We start from the raw sequence: 18845 nt of genomic DNA, 5'->3' as shown, positions 1-18845 counted from the left end.
GCTAGAATGATCCATGCAGTAATAGACTGTAGTTGGAGACACTAGTATAAATTTATGTTTAGCCTTATATAAATACAGATGGTTATATACAGAAATATTTAATTTCCATAAATACTTTATATATGTATGGGTATTATATACACATATATCTTTTTGCTATGTCAACTGAGAGGGCCTAGAAGCAATTATATTTCAGCAGCAATGAGTATGTCTAGCACCCAGATCTTGTTTTTCTAACACCATTCTCCAACATAAGATACCAGGGCTACTTGGAGAAATGGCTAATTCTAGGACTTGGGCAATATGAAAGATAAAGCTATAGCATCTTGTAGTGCCAGAATGTAAGTAAATACTAAAAAAAAAAAAAAAACCCTCTACAACATAACAATGGAAGCGTGTCAAATGAATACAGGAGCCAACTGAAAGCTCCCAATGACCAAAGCTGGAACAATTTGAGCAAAAACATGTAAAGTAGTATTGCGTTAATCCAAAGTATAAAATAGTCATGAGTCTACATTGATACAAATAAACTGAATATATAAATAAGTGGGGGAATAAGAGTCAAATATCCTCTGCAGAAGGATTCCAAATAATTTTTGTCAATACTCTGCCTTCAAGGAGGTAATAATGCCCTACTCCTTAAGTGTGGGCTGCCAATAGTGACTTTATTCCAAAGAATACAGTATGGAAAGGGAAAAATAAAACTTAACCTTGGAGAAACCTGACAAACACTACTTCAGTCAGGTTACCAAGGATAAGAACAGTGGTAAATATATTGATGGTATGTCCCCTTTATATGATGAGAATGGCATTTTACCTCTGGTCTTCTTGCCAAAACACATAATGCCTGTGTAATCACAAGACAAGCAAACCCAAGTTTTGGGACATTATACAAAATACCTGACCAATACTTCGTAGAAGTGTCAAGGTCATCAAAAACAGGCAAAGTCTGAAAAACTCTCACAGCTAAGTGGAGCCTATGGAGACATGACGACTAAACGTAACCTGAATGGGATCCTGGAACAGAAAAAGGACATTAAGGGAAATCCAAATAAAGTACGTACTTTAGTTAATAATAATGTATCAATATTGGTTAACAGTGACAAATGTACCATACTAATGTAAGATGTTAATAATAGGGGACAGTGCATATGGGATACTCTGTACTATCTTTGCAATAATTGTGTAGATCTAAAACCATCCTAAAAGTTTATTAAAAAAAAATACTGTAAGGAAATAAAAAGCTACTCAAGAGCCAGGGGGAAAAAATCACATAGGTAGATGGGTCTGTTGAAATAGTAAAGCAGGGCTTAACAGAAATTTCCTGGGAGACAATTCCTAAGAAAAAAGTGTTAGCAGACTAGAGATTAACAAATGAGAATAGCACAGCATCTCGTCACTCAGCTTTTCCTCCTGGCTCAATCTCCACTATCTAAATCCGGTGGAAACGGCTATATGCAAAAATATACACAAATCAACAAAAAACATGGAAAGCAGTGTTTTGTAAAAACTTCATAAAACATCAAGGCCCAAGTGACAATTGGGTACTAACAACCTGAGTTAGGATAATTCTATTGTAGGTAGAGAGGGAATTCTCCACTTTTCTGTTGGGACAGTGTTGCTTAGTCCATCATGGTCTTCAGCCCACCAGCAGCAGCTGGGGCCTCAGGAGGGTGCAGGATCCATGAGAAGGGGCACACTACCTTTCAAGTATGGCATTACCCAGGAAGAGTGGCACCCATCTCTCAGCTGTCTGGACTTATTTCTGGGCACAGGTGAGACCCTCCTTCAGCCCTTCCCAAGTATCTGACTGGGCACTGGTTCTGCTAGTGCAAGGGGAGAGAGTAGGAGCCAGCCTAACACAGCTCACACACTCAATACCTCATTTGATCTTCTCCACATGTCTAGGCTAATTTTATCCCCGTTTCACAGATGTCAAGGCTGTCCCTTACAGCAATGGCTCTGTAATAACCATCGAGTTGACTCCTCCAGCTTCCAGTCCCAGAGGTAATGCAACTTTTACCTATCATTTTATGTCCTCACAACAAGAATTTTAAGTATATCCACTGTCCTTATAAGTTCACTGGGCAGTTCATTTGAATGCTTATTCAAATGAATGAAATTCAAATATTCACTGTTTTCCAATACTTTATATTTTATTATTTTTATGACTAAAGAAATCTGTTTTTAGGAGAAAAATGGACAGATGAACAAAAAAGAACAGAAAAAATCACCCAGAGATAACCACTGTTAATCTTTTAGTGGACACAGCTTTCAGAATTGTTTTCTATACTATATTACTAGGTAAGTATCTTTGTAGTTTTACAAAAATGTACTGATGCCATATATTTGGTTCTGCAAGTTGTGTTTTTTAATTTTACAATGCACCATCAACATTTTTTCCATGTAACAGATGAACATTTCCTACTGAGAACACTGCGTTGCAGATAGGTCAAAAGGCTGCTAGCAACAGGAGGGATGCCTAAAGTAAAGTATTACCGTAACGTTAAAGCACATGGCCTGGTAAATGCCTGCCAGGGACACTACACATAAGGAATGTCTTCAATGTCCCTTCGTGGGGCCCTGCAGCCACCCCTGAATTCCCTTGGACCTCTAGGGTAGAAGGGGTCCTGTAAATTTCTTTGCATCCACAAAAACGCCCCCAATTTCTGTTTGCTTTTTCTCTTCTCATCCTGCACCTTAGCCATATTGTCAAATTCTCTTATCATGTCCTCATTGCTGAAATTCATATCGTGTATGGCCTCTTTATACTCCTTGAGGTAATGAGCCAGCCCCTTATTAGTTTTTCTTTTGGCTTTCCTGGGTACATCATCCTCAGCTGGGCGCTTTCCTGCAGCCCTTGTTTCACTCCCTGGCTCTCCTTCACTCTCTGGCTTTCCCTCTATCTCTGGTTTTCCCTCTCTCTCTGATCCTCCCTCCATCTCTGACTCTCCCTCCCTCTCTGACTTTCCTTCTTTTGCCTCTCCCTCACTCTCTGGCTTTCCTTTATCCTTTAACATTTCCTCATCTCCTGTTTTGCCCTTGTTTTCTGTTTTTCCCTCGTTTTCTAACTTCTTGTCTTCCAGAGTACAAGCTACTTCTGGCTTTCTCTCGTCCTGTGGCTGTTCTTCATTTTCCATCTTTCCTTGGTTTGAAGCCATTCCTTCATTTTCATTGTAGAGTTTTTCCATGTCGAGATTTCCCCTCCTTTTCCTGTCCTGGGGGATGGGGGTGGAGGAAAGAGGAGACAAAGAGGAGACATGGGAGACTGAGTGCATGGGGTGGAATGCAGGTCTGGATAGTACTTGCATCTCACCCCTGATGAGGGTTCCCCTAAGCTGGCCGGGCCTCCAAGAGGGCCTTCTGCCCACCACGTAGCCCGCCACTCCTCCCACACACGTGAGCCAGCCATTGCCTGACAGGCTCTGCCACTTTCTCTGCACTGGTTCAGCCTGGTAAGGTGTGTGTTCATGTGGGTGGGGGAATGGGAAAGGCCCCAATTCGGTCCCGGCCGGGCCCTCCACACTCTCAACCCTTGTGGGCCCCTGTCCATGCAGCCCCGTACTTTCACGGACCTGCGGGGATTCTGGACAGGTTGCTCCTCCTTTTCAGGCTTCGCAGAGCGCTGGGAACAACAGACGCGCAGACCTGCAGACAGACAGGAGACAGGGGCAGGGTCTGCGCGCTCAGCGGGCTCACAGGGACGCGGTTCCCTTTCCTGAGTCCAGGCCCTTCTCATCCAACGTTTTCCTCCCCTACCTCCGCCGCACCCCAGCCGCCATTTCTTTCCAGGCCTCGGGCACCAAACCAGGATGCTTTCCAAACTAATTTTGGGTCTCTGTGCCCTTCTTCCTCAGAGGCAACTCTCCTCCCCAGCCTCGCGGTCAACGTTTTTCTCTACGCACGGGAACGGCAGATGGGGTTTACTTCCACTGTCTCACTACTGGGGCGTCCCCAGCCCACCATCTCCGGCTCCAAAATGGACGGAGGGCAGAGAAGAGGATGTGCCTGGAAAGCGAGCATGGATACTTGGGGGTGCTCGCCTTCCTCACCCTCTGCCCACTGCCTACGTGCTCCCCCTCAGCCACCCCTAGCCGTTTTCCCACCGCCATCTCTGTCCACACTCGGGCCAGCTTCCCTCGACTCGACCCGACCCCACCCCCAGCCTTTCCCCCTGCCGTACCCGTTCCCCTTCCGCCATTCCAGTGTTCCGCTGGCAGCGTGGAAGGCCCGCACACTGACCTGGAAGAAGCTGGACCAAGAATTAGGAGCCCAGGAACCGGAGCAGACGAGACCCAGCCGCGGGGACAGAGGGCAGGCACTCGGACCGGTGCCTACATCTGCGCCCGGGCAGATCACGTGAATGCCGCAGCACAGGAGTTCCACCGCCCCACGCCCCGCCTCCTAGCCAGCCGCTTCCAGCCACCCACCACCTCTCTCCAGCAGGTACCCTCTTACCTCCCTGGGCCCTTTTGTCCTTTTTTTCTTGTTAAGAAATTAATCAAAGAAAGAATCTTAATGAAAATCACAGTTTTTTTTTTAATGAGTTGGGCGGTCCAGAAGAGGAGTCTTGATAATGTTGCTCTTAAATTCCACTGAAATAACGTAGACCCACCCGATAAAATCGTATGAATGTGAACTTAAGTACTGTATAAAGAATAGAATATTGCCCTTTAGAAAAAACTTAAGAAAAAATTTCCAAAATAAATGAAATTGTCCCTTTTTCCTGACATGTACAAACATAAATTTTCAAATGAATAAAAAATAAAGTTATATTTGAAGCAAAATAAAACAACGATTAATTTATCTTAAGTGAGAAACTGAATATACAATGACCAGACCACATACGAAAATAGAACTGTGACCCACAACCTTTGCTGCAAGCAGCTCAAAAAGCCAAAGTATAGCATCTGCAGAAATGTTCAGGACTTTAATCAATTTGCTAGCCTTTCTGGCCTTTTTAATTTTTTTGACCTGATGACAAACAAGAAAAACCCAAATATGAACCCATATTCAATCACATAGGATGCTTGCCTCTAGTTGGCCTGCCTCTAGCTTCCTCACGTCAACAACATCCAATCAGAGCGTAGTTGAAGTCTTTGTGTTTTTGTTTTCCACTATAAAGCTTTCCCACTCCCCTGCCTGTCTTTGAATCTCTGCCAGACTCAAATGATGGTGGCTTGACTTCCTTGCTATAAAAAAGCTGTGAATAAGTAGCACTTGTTTGTTCTCTTATGGGTAGACTCCGTTTATCTCCACATAAGCTTTTGGTGTGGAAGGCCTTTATAGTCACGTACCACTTAATAACGGGGATATGTTCTGAGAAATGCATCAGGCAATTTCGTGGTGGTGCGAACATCGTAGAGTGTAGTTATACAAATCTATATGGTATAGCCTACTACACTCCTAGGCTACATACTATAGCCTATCGTATTCTATGCTGTCCGTTGTCGTTGACCAATCGATACGCAGTGTGACTGTACAACAAAGAGACAAATGCTGATAGATTAGATTACATGAAAATTTTTAACAGATTTGTTGAAGGATTGGGGACACATGCACTCTCCCCTGTTCTTATTGAATATGTTGGTGAAATTTTTCTGAAGATCAACTTTGTAAATTATTTAAAAATAAAAATATCGGCCAGGCACGGTGGCTCACACCTGTAATCCCAGCGCTTTGGGAAGCTGAGGCGGGTGGATCACCTGAGGTCAGGAGTTCAAGACCAGCCTGACCAGGATGGTGAAACCCCATCTCTACTAAAAATACCAAAACTAGCTGGGCGTGGTGGTGGGCGCCTGTAATCCCAGCTACTCGGTAGGCTGAGGCAGGAGAATTGCTTGAACCCGAGAGGCAGAGGTTGCAGTGAGCCGAGATCACGCCATTGCACTCCAGCCTGGGCGACAGAGTGAGACTTCGTCTCAAAAAAAAAATTAATATTTGATCTTTTGTGCCAGTAATTTCACTTCTAATAGTTACCCACAATGATAATTTTCTTTCTTCAACTTTTATTTTAAGCTCAGGGGCACATGTGCAGGATGTGAAGGTTTGTTATGTAGATAAACATGTGCCATGGTGGTTTGCTGTATAGATCATCTCATCACCCAGGTATTAAGCCTGGCAGCCACCAGCTATTCTTCCTTATGCTCTCCCTCCCTGCCCCCAGCAGGCCCCTGTGTGTGTTGTTCCCTGACATGTGTCCATGTGTTCTCATCATTCAGCTCCCAGTGAGAACACATGGTGTTTGGTTTTCTGTTCCTGCATTAGTTTGCTGAGAGTAATGGCTTCTAGCTCCATCCATGTGCCTGCAAAAGACATGATCTCATTCCTTTTTATGGCTGCATAGTATTCCATGGTGTATATGTACCACATTTTCTTTATCTAGTCTATCACTGATGGGCATTTCAGTTGATTCCATATCTTTGCTATTGTGAATAGTGCTGCAATGAACATACGGGTGCATGTATCCTTATAACAGAATGATTTATATTCCTTTGGGTATATACCCAGTAATGAGATTGCTCAGTCAAATGGTATTTCTGGTTCCAGGTCTTTGAGGAATCGCCACAGTCTTCCACAATGGTTGCTGATTTATACTCCCACCAACAGTGTAAAAGTGTTTCTTTTTCTCTGCAGCCTCACCAGCATCTGTTGTTTTTTGACTTTTTAATAATAGCCATTCTGACTAGCTTAAGATGGTATATCATTGTGGTTATGATTTGCATTTCTCTATCAGTGATGTTGAGCTTTTTTTCACATGTTTTTTGGCCTCATGTATGTCTTCTTTTGAGAAGTGTGTGTTCATGTCTTTGCCTACTTTTTAATGGTTTGTTTTTTTCTTGTAAATTTGTTTAAGCTTCTTGGAGACTGGATATTAGACCTTTGTCAGATGGATAAATTGCAAAAATTTTATCCCGTTCTGTAGGTTGTCTGTTCACTCTGATGAGTTTTGTTTGCTGTGTAGAAGCTCATTAGTTTAATTAGATCTGATTTGTCAATTGTTGCTTTTGTTGCAATTGCCTGTGCCTATGTCCTGAATGGTATTGCCTAGATTTTCTAATAGGGTTTTTGTAGTTTCGGGTTTTACATTTAAGTCTTTAATCCATCTTGAGTTAATATTTATATATGGTATAAGGAAGGGGTCCAGTTTCAATTCTCTGCATATTGCTAGCCATTTCTCCCAGCACTATTTATTAAATAGGGAATCCTTTCCCCATTGCTAGTTTTTGTCAGATTTATTGAAGATCAGATAGTTCTAGGTGTGTGGTCTTATTTATGAGTTCTCTATTATGTTTTGTTAGTCTATATGTCTGTTGTTGTACCAGTACCATGCTGTTTTGTTTACTGTAGCCTTGTAGTATAGTTAGAAGTCAGGTAGTGTGATGCCTCCAACTTTGTTCTATTTGCTTAGGATTGTCTTGGCTATTTGGGCTCTTTTTTGGTTCCATATGAGTTTTAAAATAGTTTTTTTCAATTCTGTGAAGAATGTCAATGGTAGTTTAATGGAAATAGCGTTGAATCTATAAATTTCTTTGGGCAGTATGGCCATTTTCATGATACTGATTCTTTCTATCCATGAGAATGGAATGTTTTCCATTTGTTTGGGTCCTCACTGAAATCCTCTCTGATTTCTTTTAGTAGTGGTTTGTAGTTCTCCTTGAAGAGGTCCTTCACTTCCCTTGTTAGCTATATTCCTAGGAATTTTATTCTTTTTGTAGCAATTGTGAATGGAAGTTCATTTATTATTCGGCTCTCAGCTTGCCTATTGTTGGTATATAGGAATGCTAGCAATATTTGCACATTGATTTTATATCCTGAGACTTTGTTGAAGTTGCTTATCAGCTTAAGAAGCTTTTGGGCTTCGACAATGGCGTTTTCTAGATATAGGAGAATTTCATCTGCAAACAAAGATAATTTGACTACCTCTCTTCCTATTAGAATACCCTTTATTTCTTTCTTTTGCCTGATTGTCCTGGCCAGAACTTCCAATACTATGTTGAATAGGAGTGGTGAGAGAGAGAGCATCCTTGTCTTGTGCTGGTTTTCAAGGGGAATGCCTCCAGCTTTTGCCCATTCAGTCTGATATTGACTGTGGGTTTGTCATATACGGATGTTATTATTTTGAGGTATGTTCCTTCAATATGTAGTTTATTGAGAGTTTTTAACATAAAGGGATATTGAATTTTATCAAAGGGCTTTTCTACATCTATTGCGATAATCATGTGGTTTCTGTCTTTAGTGCTGTTTATATGATTAATCACATTTATTGATTTGCATATGTTTAACCAACCTTGCATCTCGGGGATGAAGCCAACTTGATCGTGATGGATAAGCTTTTTGATGTGTTGCTGGATTTGGTTTGCCAGTATTTTATAGAGGATTTTTGCATCAATGTTCTTCAAAGATATTTGCCTGAAGTTTTCTCTTTTTTGTTGTATCTCTGCTAGGTTTTGGTATTAGGATGATGCTGACCTCTTAATACGAATTAAGGAGGAGTCTTTCCTTTTCAATTTTTTCGGAATAGTTTCAATAGAAACTATCCCAGCTGTTCTTTGTACCTCTGGTAAAATTCAGCTGTGAATATGTCTGGTCCTGGGCTTTTTTGTTGTTGTTGCTGTTAGTAGGCTATTTATTACTACCTCAATTTCAGAACTTGTTATTGGCCTATTCAGGGATTCAGTTTCTTCCTGGTTCAATCTTGGGAGGCTGTATGTGTCCAGGAATTTATCCATTTCTTTTAGGTTTTCCAGTTTACATGCATAAAGGTGTTTGTAGTATTATCTGATGGTTTTTATATTTCTGTGGGGTCAGTGGTGATATCCCCCTATCATTTCTGATTGTGTTTATTTGATTTTTTTCTCTTTTATTCATTAGTCTGGCTAGCAGTCTATCTATTTTATTTTTTCCAAAAACCAGCTCCTGGATTCATTGATTTTTTGAAGGGTTTTTCATAGCTCTATCTCCTTCAGTTCAGCTATCATTTTGACTATTTCTTGTCTTCTGCTAGCTTTAGGGTTTGTTTGCTCTTGGTTCTCTAGCTCTTTTAGTTGTGATGTTAGGTTGTTAACTTGGTATCTTTCTAGCTTTTTGATGTACCCACAGAGATAATTAATAGTCTTATATTTCAAATTTTCACTTTGGGAAGCCAAGGTGGGTGGATTGCTTGAGCCCAGGAGTTTGAGACCAGCCTGGGCAACATGGCAAAACCCTGTTTCCGCAAAAATTACAAAATTTAGCCCAGTGTGGTGGCGCACACCGGTAGTCCCAGCTACTTGGGAGGCTGAGGTGGGAGAATTGATTGATTGCTCTCGGGAGGTAGAGGCTGCAGTGAGCTGTGACTGTGCCACTGCACTCCAGCCTCGGTGAAAGAGCCAGACCCTGTCTCAAAAAATTTATGTTAAAAAGATTCCCATAGCAATTATTTATTGAACACTTATTCTTTGTTTGTATTATAACTACAATAGTGATTCCATTGGCTTAGTTTATAATTTAAAAAAAATGGAACAGCACAAATGTCCATCATTACAGATTTAGTTACATAATCTTCTTAGTATACCCGTTTAATCTGGTTATCTTTGGGTGTTTGGTTTATAAAAATAATTAATCCTTATATATTGGGCACTTAATACACAGTAAAAATAATTCTTTATTAACTGTTCATCAACCCAATTGATAGTGACACTACTATGTGTGGTGGGACACAAAGGACAGCCACAAGTAAGTGATATTGCCCTCTAGAGATGCCACTTACGTTAGCAGCACTGTGCTAGCTACATTGTCTTATCTGGCGTGCTATTTCATTTATCCCTGGTGGGACAATTCACACTTCAAGGAAGCAGAATGACTTATAAGGCTACAATTTTAACCAATATAGTACTGAAATAAGCACAGTAAGAGAAATAAAACAAGAAAGCCCACTAACACACCCAAATATACAAGTTTTTAGTGTGTGATAGGGAAACATTTCTGATCAGTAGTAAAAAATAGGCTATTATAGAAACTATATTTGTATAATTAGTTAAATATTTGAGGGAAAATGAAGAGCTTTATTTTCTGACATACATTCAGATATCTTCAGGGTAGGCAAGAGACATGAAATAAAAGGCATCCGGGTTGAAAGGAAAGAAGTAAAACTATCTATTTGCAGGTGATGTGATCTTGCATATAGAACATCCCAAATAATTCACTAAAGAACTGTAGGAATAACAAATGAGTTCAGCAATGTGGCTGAATATATGATTGATATACAAAAATTAATTGTATTTTATGTGCTAGCAATGAACTATTCAAAGAGGAAAGTAAGAAAACAATTCCACTTAAAATAGCATAAAGATAATAAAACACTTAGAAATAAATTCAATAAAAGGTCCAAGACTTGTACACCAAAAACTAAAAAAAATTGTTGAAAGAAATAAAAGAATACCTAAATAAATGGAAAAACATTCTATATTCATAGATCTGAAGACTTAGTATTTCCAAAATTGATCCATAGAATCAATGTAATCTCTATCAAAATCTTATCTGGCTTCTTTGCAGAAATTGGTAAGCTGATCCCAAAATCCACATGAAAATGCAGGAAACCCAGAATATACAAAACAATATTTAAAAAAAAAGGAAAACATTGGAGGTCTCACACTTCCAGATTTCTATCAAGGCAGTGTGGTACTGGCATAAGGACATATAGATCAATGGAATATAATTGAGAGTCCAGAAATAAGCCCTCATACCTACAGTTGTGCCAAGAAAATTCAACTATGAAAGAATAGTCTTTTTAACAAATGGTGCTGAGACAAATGGATATCTACCTGCAGAAAAAATGAATTTGGGCCTCTTTTTCACACCATCTACAAAACAATTCAAAATAGATTAAAGTCCTAATTGTAAGAGCTAAAACGATCAAATTCTTAGAAGAAAACTTAGGTGTAATTCTTTAAGAACTTGGATTAGGCAATGGTTTTTTAGATATGACAACAAAAGCTCAAGAAACAAAAGAAATATAGATAAATGAGGCTCCATCAAAATGCACAATTTTTATGATTCAAAGGACATCATCAGGAAAGTGAGAAGACAACTAACAGAATAGGAAAAATTTTTGCGAGTAATGTATCTGATAAGGGACTTGTATCTATAATACATAGAGAATACTTACAACTAAATAATTTAAAAAACCCAATTTTAAAATGGGCAAAGGATCTGAATAGGTATTTCTCCAAAGAAAATATACAAATGGCCAATAAATACATGAAAATGTGCCCAACATCATTAGCCATCAGGAAAATGCAAATCAAAGCCATAATGAGATACCACTTTATACCCACTAGGATGGATATAATAAACAAGAAATATAATGACAGGTGTTTGCAAAAATGTAGAGAAATTGGAAACATCACATACTATAGGTGGGAACATCAAATGGCACACTACTGTGGAAAACAGTTGGGCAGTTCCTCAAAATGTTAAACATGGCATTACCTTATGACGCAACAATCCACTCCTAAGTATATCCCCAAGGCAAATGAAACAATATGCCTACACAAAACTTGAATGTGTATGTTCCTGGCAGCATTATTCATTATAGTTAGAAAGTAGAAATATCTTAAATACCTATCACTCAATGAATAGATATATAAAATATGGTATGTCTGTACAATGGAATATTATTTGGCAAAAAAATGGAACAAAGTGCTGATACATGCTAAAACATGAATGAACCTTGAAAACCTTGTGCCAAGTGAAATAATCCAGTCACAAATTATTACATATTGTAGTAGTCCATTAATATGCAACATTTAGAATTGGTATATCCATAGAGACAGAAGGTAAATTAGTAGTAGCATAGGGCTAGGGGTGGGAAATTGAAGGGAAAATGTTAGTGACTGCTAATGGGCATGAGATTTCTTTTTGAGGTGATGAAAATGTTCTAAGGTTGATTGTGATGATGGTTGCACAACTCTGTGAGTATATTAAAAAACCATTGGATTATGCACCCTAAATAGGCGAATTATATGGCATGAGAATTATATCTCAATAAAGCTGTGATAAAAATCTGTCATAATATTGATTATTTCAAAGTATTATATATGCAGATTTTCACTATAATGGATTGAATTAAAGTCACATAATTTTTCTCTATTATGCATGTTTTAATATTTATATGTTAGTACATTTCCTTGATTATTTTATTTGGATTTATTCTAAGAACTTGAATTAATGGATCAAAAGTTATGAGAATTTTAAGATTTATTGATATATGTAGCTAAATGTTTACTATGTTGTTAATTATAAAAACTACAGAAAATCAAACATACATATAATGTAGAGGGTGGGGTTGTATGCTATATTTTACTAAATTTTTCTATGCTTATTTCATATACAATTTGTATATTTAATGAAATTGTACTGTATATACTGTTCTGCCACTTGATTCTTTCACTTAAAACTATATCTTCAGAACATTCCCGTGTCAGTCTACATAGGACTACCTTATACATTTTAATGGTTGCATAATATTCTACTCTTTAGAGTTACCAAAGTTTATTTAATCAATTCCCCATTGATTAGCATTAGAAATGTTCCATACTTTTACTATTAACAACATTGATCTATTGAATATCTATATGCATATTGCATCCATTTATTTACCTGGGGAAGAGATTTAATTTCCGAAGTTGTTATGTCCCGCTCCACATATGATATGTGACCTTTCCATTCTTCGCATTGACAGATGTGGACTTTGTCTCTTCCTTTTGAATTTGGGAGGCCCTGCGACTATTTTGATCAGTATAATACAGTGTAAATCACTTTGTGTGACTTTTGAGGTTAGGTCAAAACACCCCACAAAGATCTGCCTGGCATTTTTGGAATATTCACTCTTGGAGAAGCAGCTGCCATGTAACAATTCTTCCTACCCTGAAACCACCATGCTGAAAAGGCCATATATTTGCTCTTTGATTGACAGCTCCAGCTGTGTTGTAATCCAAAAGCCAGCAATAACTGCCATCCCTGTTAGTGAGCCCTCTTGGATTTCCATCCTAGTCCAACTTAAAGATGATTGCTGTCCTAGATGACATATTTTATTGACTGATTGATTGATTGAGACAGTCTCGCTCTGTCACCCAGGCTGGAGTGCAGTGGTGCAATATCAGCTCACTGCAACCTCCACCTCCTGGGTTCAAACGATTCTCCTGCCTCAGCCTCCTGAGTAGCTGGGATTATAGGTGCATGCCACCACACCAGGCTAATTTTTATATTTTTAGCAGAGACGGGGTTTCACCATGTTGGCCAGGCTGGCCTCAAACTCCTGACCTCAGGTGATCTACTCACCCTGGCCTCCCAAAACGCTGGGATTACAGGCGTGAGCCGCGGCGCCTGGCCTCCAGCTGACATCTTGACCTCAACATCATGAGAGTCCCAGAATAAGAACCTAGCAGCTGAACTCTTCTTGAATATAAATGGTTAAATTTTGGAGTAATTTGTTATGCAGCAATACTAACCTTAATAACCTGTATTAAAGATGAAATAATACTAGGAGTAAAATAAATCATAAATAGATATCCCACAAAGCCTAAAATATTTACTTTCTGGCCCTTTATGGAAAAAGTTTGTCAGCCCATGTCTTAGACCAAAGGAAACAATTTAACCTCAACCACCACAACAATCGTCATCATTGAGATGTGATGTTGAGTGACTACTAATATAGATGCATATCAGGGTACAGGTATCATTCTATTCATTTGTGGGGGTAACTCAAAATGCATGTAATTTATTTTTATTTTTTATTTTTGAGACAGAGTCTCACTCTGTCACCCAGGCTGGAGTGCGGTGGCACCATCTCGGCTCATGCAACTCTGCCTCCTGGGTTCAAGCAATTCTTGTGCCTCAGCCTCCTGAGTAGCTGGGATCACAGGCGTGTGCCACCATACCTGGCTAATTTTTGTATTTTAGTACAGATGGGGTTTCCTATGTTGGACAGGCTGGTCTTGAACACTTGACTTCAAGTGATCCACCTGACTCGACCTCCCAAAGTGCTGGGATTACAGGTATGAGCCACTGCACCCGGCCAAAATACATATAATTTTAAAGTTACAAAAGTGTTATCCTGTGTAATTGGAACAACCAATACTTAGTACTGGAAACTCATAATCTAAAAGTTGAAAACCTGGCATAGTGGAAAGAATCTAGAATTCAGACTTGGTATTTACTTTAGAAAAGTAACCTCTTCTAGGCCCAGGGGTTAGCCCATCTGTGAAATGGGCGTATAATAGTTGAAATACAAATAATGTGGAGAGTTGGTAAGGATACAGAGTAACTAGAACCCACATATACATTCTGGCTGGAACTACGAATTGAAAAAGCACTTTGGAAAGCTGTCAGTATTTACTAAGGTTAAACATTCATGTATGCTCTGACTCAGTAGTTGCACTCCTGGTATATATGCAACAGAAATGAGTTTTTATGTCCACCAAAAGATGTGAACAAGATTGATCATTAAGTACAAAACATAAAGCAATGCAAATGTTCATCAACAGAAGAATAGTGTTATAGTCCTATAATGCATTACAACACAGAAATGAAAATGAACAAATTACAGCTTCAAACAACATGGGATAAAAACACAAATATAGCACTGCTACTTCCATTGTAATCCCTCTGTCACCCTCCTGTCTACAAAACCACATACCTATGGAGTTGAAAATGGGTTCAGGTTTGAGGCCACAAGAAGAAATTCAAAGACAGTGAAAAGCAGAAGCAGCCCCTGGAATTCAGCATGATTGCTGATATCCCCAGTTGTTGGAGTTTGTTAAGAGAAAAATGTGCTTACACATTTTAATTTGAATTAATTACCCAAGTGAATATTGAGGGAGATCAAGCAAATCAACATAGCATTTAGATTTTATTTTAACGTATTTCTTGGCAAGCAGGTTAATGCAGAGAGGCACAGTTTCTATGAGTCTCTGATAGGCTCAAACACTCAGTCTAATGCCATGTCTGATAGAGCAGACGCTGGAGTGAAATTCAGGAGATCGTCCTGGGTTCTGGTGTCAGACCTAACCCAAAACCTACCCGGCCATGGGTAAGGTCCTTCAGTTCTGTGAGAAGATTCCATCTGGGAAAGGACTCTCAGTTACTAGAAGGGACAGAATTCACTATTCACAATTATTTTAACAAGTGTAATGACTATGCATATTATTTATTCTTAAAACAAGGTTCCTTATAGTGCATGACAAAATATCTGATCAAGCATCAGGTCCACCCAAAGCCATATGGTCCCTGCCTAGTTTCAACCTCCAAAGGCTGATGTTGTTCACACTTACCTCTGTGTGGAAAGATCTTGGAAGCAGAGGTAGTTAAATTATGGATGGGTTTTGGTATTACTTAGTAATAGTAGAAGCCATGAGGGGCAGGGCTGGCCTATCACATCTCTCAGATGGACCACGGGTCAGCATGCAAGGACTGGACTGATGACCCACTAAAGAGAAGTCTGGGTGCTCTCATGTTCCCCTAATGTCCTCCTCAGGGACTGGGCAAAACCTGCCTATGACCCTAGATTTGTTTTTAAAGTCCCTCAAAATAAGGGGAAAGAGTGGCTACTTTTTCAAACTTTCTCCTCCTCACACCATCCTTATTCTCCTCTTATCCAGTAGTAACAGGCCAGGATCAAAGAGGAGATGGGCAGTAAGGGGCCAGGAATAAGGACCAAACCCATTGTACTGGTGACTGCACTGGGAGCTGGGATTTCATCCTTCCAAGTTGAGGTGGTGGGTTTTATTTTCAGGCATATGTGCTTGGAAGTGAAAAAAATAAGAACATTCATTTAGCTTGTGTGTGTGTGTGTGTGTGTGTGTGTGTGTGTGACATTATTTTTCTTAATCAGTTGCCATGTGCTATGGTTTGAATATTTGTGTCTACTCCAAAATTCATGTTGAAACTTAATATCCAATGTAATGGTATTCAGAGGTGGGGGCCCTAGCAGGTGATTAGGCTATGAGGGCTCTGCCCTCATGAACAGGATAAATGACTTTATAAAAGGGCTGGAGGGAACTGCCTAGGCCCCTTTTGTCCCTACACTTTCCTCCAAATGAGGATGCAGCAACAAGATGCTTTCTTGGAAGCAGAACCTGATCCTTCAACCAGATATCAAACTTGCTGGTGCCTCCTGAGTTGTGAGAAATAACTTTCTGTTCCTTATAAATTACCCAGTCTCAGGTATTTAGCAGCACAAATGGACTAACATGATGTATGAGGCAGGAATTATGTCCACAACTACTAGCCCTGAATTTATATCCTTAAATCTCCATGATTGGAAGCAAAAGATTAGACAATAAAGCTACCAAACCTAAGCAAAGAGCCACACCAGTTTCCTCTTCAACATCCAAGGCTGAACATCCCAGGAAGGCTCTTATTGGTTCAGCAGGGTCACCTCCCCACACTCTGGGCCAATAGCTCAGGGGCTGCGGGTCCTACATTGGCTGACCCAGCAGAGAGTGGGGTATGAGCTGCACTCATTGAATGCTCACATCATCTGAGTCAGGCATAATTGCAGCTCATTAGATTTATGATTTTTAAAAAGACTTTTGACTGGGAAAGAACAGAACTGAATAAGCCTCAATGAAATAGAATACAAATTTCAGAGTCCAGAGAGCTTGGTAAGGGGATTGGACTGTTTCTTGAAATTTATGATATATATTTCTGTGCTTTTTGTTTTCATCATGTATTAACATGAATTCAAAAAAAGCTTGTGATATTTTTATTCCAGTAACACTGTTTCCCCAGGAGTCCTGCTTATAGTACGTTATTTACAGCAGTTAAAGCTGTTTCCCTTAGTCTTTTTTTTTTTAACACAGAATTAGAGCACTCTTGCCCAGTCTCCTTGTTCGTCATGCACCCACCAGGTTAATAATCAGATGTACTCATTGCCCCATCTAGCCTTTCAGCATCAAGCCCTGTTTTTTTTCTTTACTTACCAGATTCATCTATCTCAATCACCCCTGCACTCTCAGCCAAATTATAACGCATTTTTAATGTTCTTTCACTAATGTTTCTATTTACTTTCTGAATTTACAAGAGGAAAATGGCAAAAGCGCTATAACTGTCCTCATGGATTTGATATATTAAAAATGCCTTTTTCCATAATACAATGTGTATGAGACCAATATGCTAGAATAATTTTGGTAAAACATTTGTATGGCACACTGGCAGACATTGGCATTTTGAAGCAGCATGATATAAATTAAGTGACTTAATGAAATTTTTTTTACAAATATGTCCACAGCTCTTTCTCTGAAAGAGAAAGCCTTTTTTTCAAGCCACACATGGCTCTGAAAAAAGCCTTGGTTTCCCAAAATGTTGTCCCAAATGTGTAAGTCAATCATGTGGTACCTCTTTGGGCAGTTTACTTGCAGATTATTTTGTTGTAGTTTTCCAGGTCTCCTCTGCAGTAAAATCCTTTTTCAAGTCCTTTTATAAGGTTTTTAAAAATACACCAGATCTTGATAAATAATAGTCTTGATGAGAGGGCTCAATTTTTCTGAATCCTGACTCTAATGATGGTAATGCTAGTATTTTACCATGAAACAAACATTGTGTAACTCATTATATTAGCAAAGGAAGTTAAATCATGTACTGAGATTAACTGAAGATTACCCTTTTTTCCTTTAACATCATAAGGTGAATCATACTTGTATTTTACTGGAACATCTTTGTATTTTTGGATGAATCCTGCTTTGTCCCTTTTTGTTCATCATTAACTATGATGCCAGATGTAATTGCTAATATTTTATGTAGGATTTTATATTCTTGCTTATAAATGTCACTGCTCAGAACTCTTTTTGGCATATTTTCCTTACATCAAAATGATATTTTTTCCCTTCATAATCTGATACCGTTCCATTAAGAGAAAAGAACACCTGTTCCTTAGTGGTTTGACATGAAATACTTTTGGAAGCCTGGCCTTTTGGGATGGTAGCTCACTGGTGACCTCGATTTCTTCTATTCTTCTTAGTCCTTAAATCTCTTTTGTGGGGAGGAGAGTGGGTTTAGTTTCTGTCATTTATATTTTCCACAAATTTATACATTCATTCAGTATTTTCAGTTGTATTATCATAGATATTTGAAAGAGATATCCTTTCCATTGAATAATATTTCCTACATTATTTCCCTTTTCTCCCTAAGGAGTTTAGTTAGATGTTTAGTTTAGTAACTTTTTTCAGCCAAGAGCCCTGATATTTATCCACAAATTATACAGTTTAAAGTATGTTTCTAGGACCTAAGTATTGTCAAGAAAACTATTTTTAAATTGTTTATTGCTCATGAATATTTTACATTTTAATAAATATTCCTGTTTTGTGTGTGTGTTGTTTGGAGACCATAGTTTTGTCATCTTTCCTTGAGTCACTGAGGTTTTTGATAAGAATGGGAGGCAGTGGTTTGTTAGCCAGGTCTCTTGTTTTCCACGAGCTCCTCTCCCATGTGGGAGGATTCCTGCTCAAGCCACAGTGGCTTAGCCCAGGGTGACATTAGATTCTGGGTTACTGGACAAATGGCCCGAACGTGGCCAGCATCATTCCTCTGGCATTACGGACCGGGTTATGGAGATCAGAATCACTCAACAAGTTGAAGCTGAAATTGCTACAATTTAGCTGCTGTAGATGGTATCTTCAAAGTGCTCTTGGTGGAGCCTACAGGAAGCTTTCAGTCAGCCTGACCGTTTCATGCCTTCTCATTGGACTGTGCCACATAGAACTATCCAATCACATTTGCCATTGTGTGGTTTATTGGCAGGGTTTCCTTGAATTACATTTCATCTAATTAGAAATTGTGTGTGTACCCAGTACTTCATTTGAATA

At 39.2% G+C, this 18845-nt stretch overlaps 2 protein-coding genes across 5 annotated transcripts in view; one reads left to right on the top strand and one right to left on the bottom strand.

Annotated features, from left to right (window-relative positions):
• Window positions 1-2135: 2135 nt before the first annotated feature.
• TCEAL4 (transcription elongation factor A like 4) lies at window positions 2136-4380 on the bottom strand. Of its 4 annotated transcripts, none has more exons than XM_008973042.6 (3): window positions 4243-4380; window positions 3576-3648; window positions 2136-3218 (listed from the first exon to the last, which is right to left on the bottom strand). In XM_008973042.6, the coding sequence occupies exon 3, from the start codon at window positions 3189-3191 to the stop codon at window positions 2544-2546; it is 648 nt and encodes a 215-aa protein (XP_008971290.1). In that variant the 5' UTR covers window positions 3192-3218; window positions 3576-3648; window positions 4243-4380; the 3' UTR covers window positions 2136-2543. The 4 variants fall into 4 exon arrangements, with proteins under 4 accessions (XP_008971290.1, XP_008971292.1, XP_008971293.1 ...); XM_008973044.6 differs by having other exon boundaries at window positions 2136-3213; XM_008973045.6 differs by having other exon boundaries at window positions 2136-3213; window positions 4184-4317.
• RAB40A (RAB40A, member RAS oncogene family) overlaps window positions 4309-18845 on the top strand; it is an 88921-nt gene continuing 74384 nt past the window's right edge. The window contains exon 1 of the mRNA XM_063601986.1: window positions 4309-4446. The gene's annotated coding sequence lies outside the window, so the exon portion shown is untranslated. The remainder of the gene's footprint in view (window positions 4447-18845) is intronic.

This window comes from Pan paniscus, chromosome X, assembly GCF_029289425.2.
Source record: "Pan paniscus chromosome X, NHGRI_mPanPan1-v2.0_pri, whole genome shotgun sequence".
NCBI lineage: Eukaryota > Metazoa > Chordata > Mammalia > Primates > Hominidae > Pan > Pan paniscus.
Note: the sequence above shows the minus strand (reverse complement) of the source record. Positions and strands in the feature narration are given on the sequence as shown.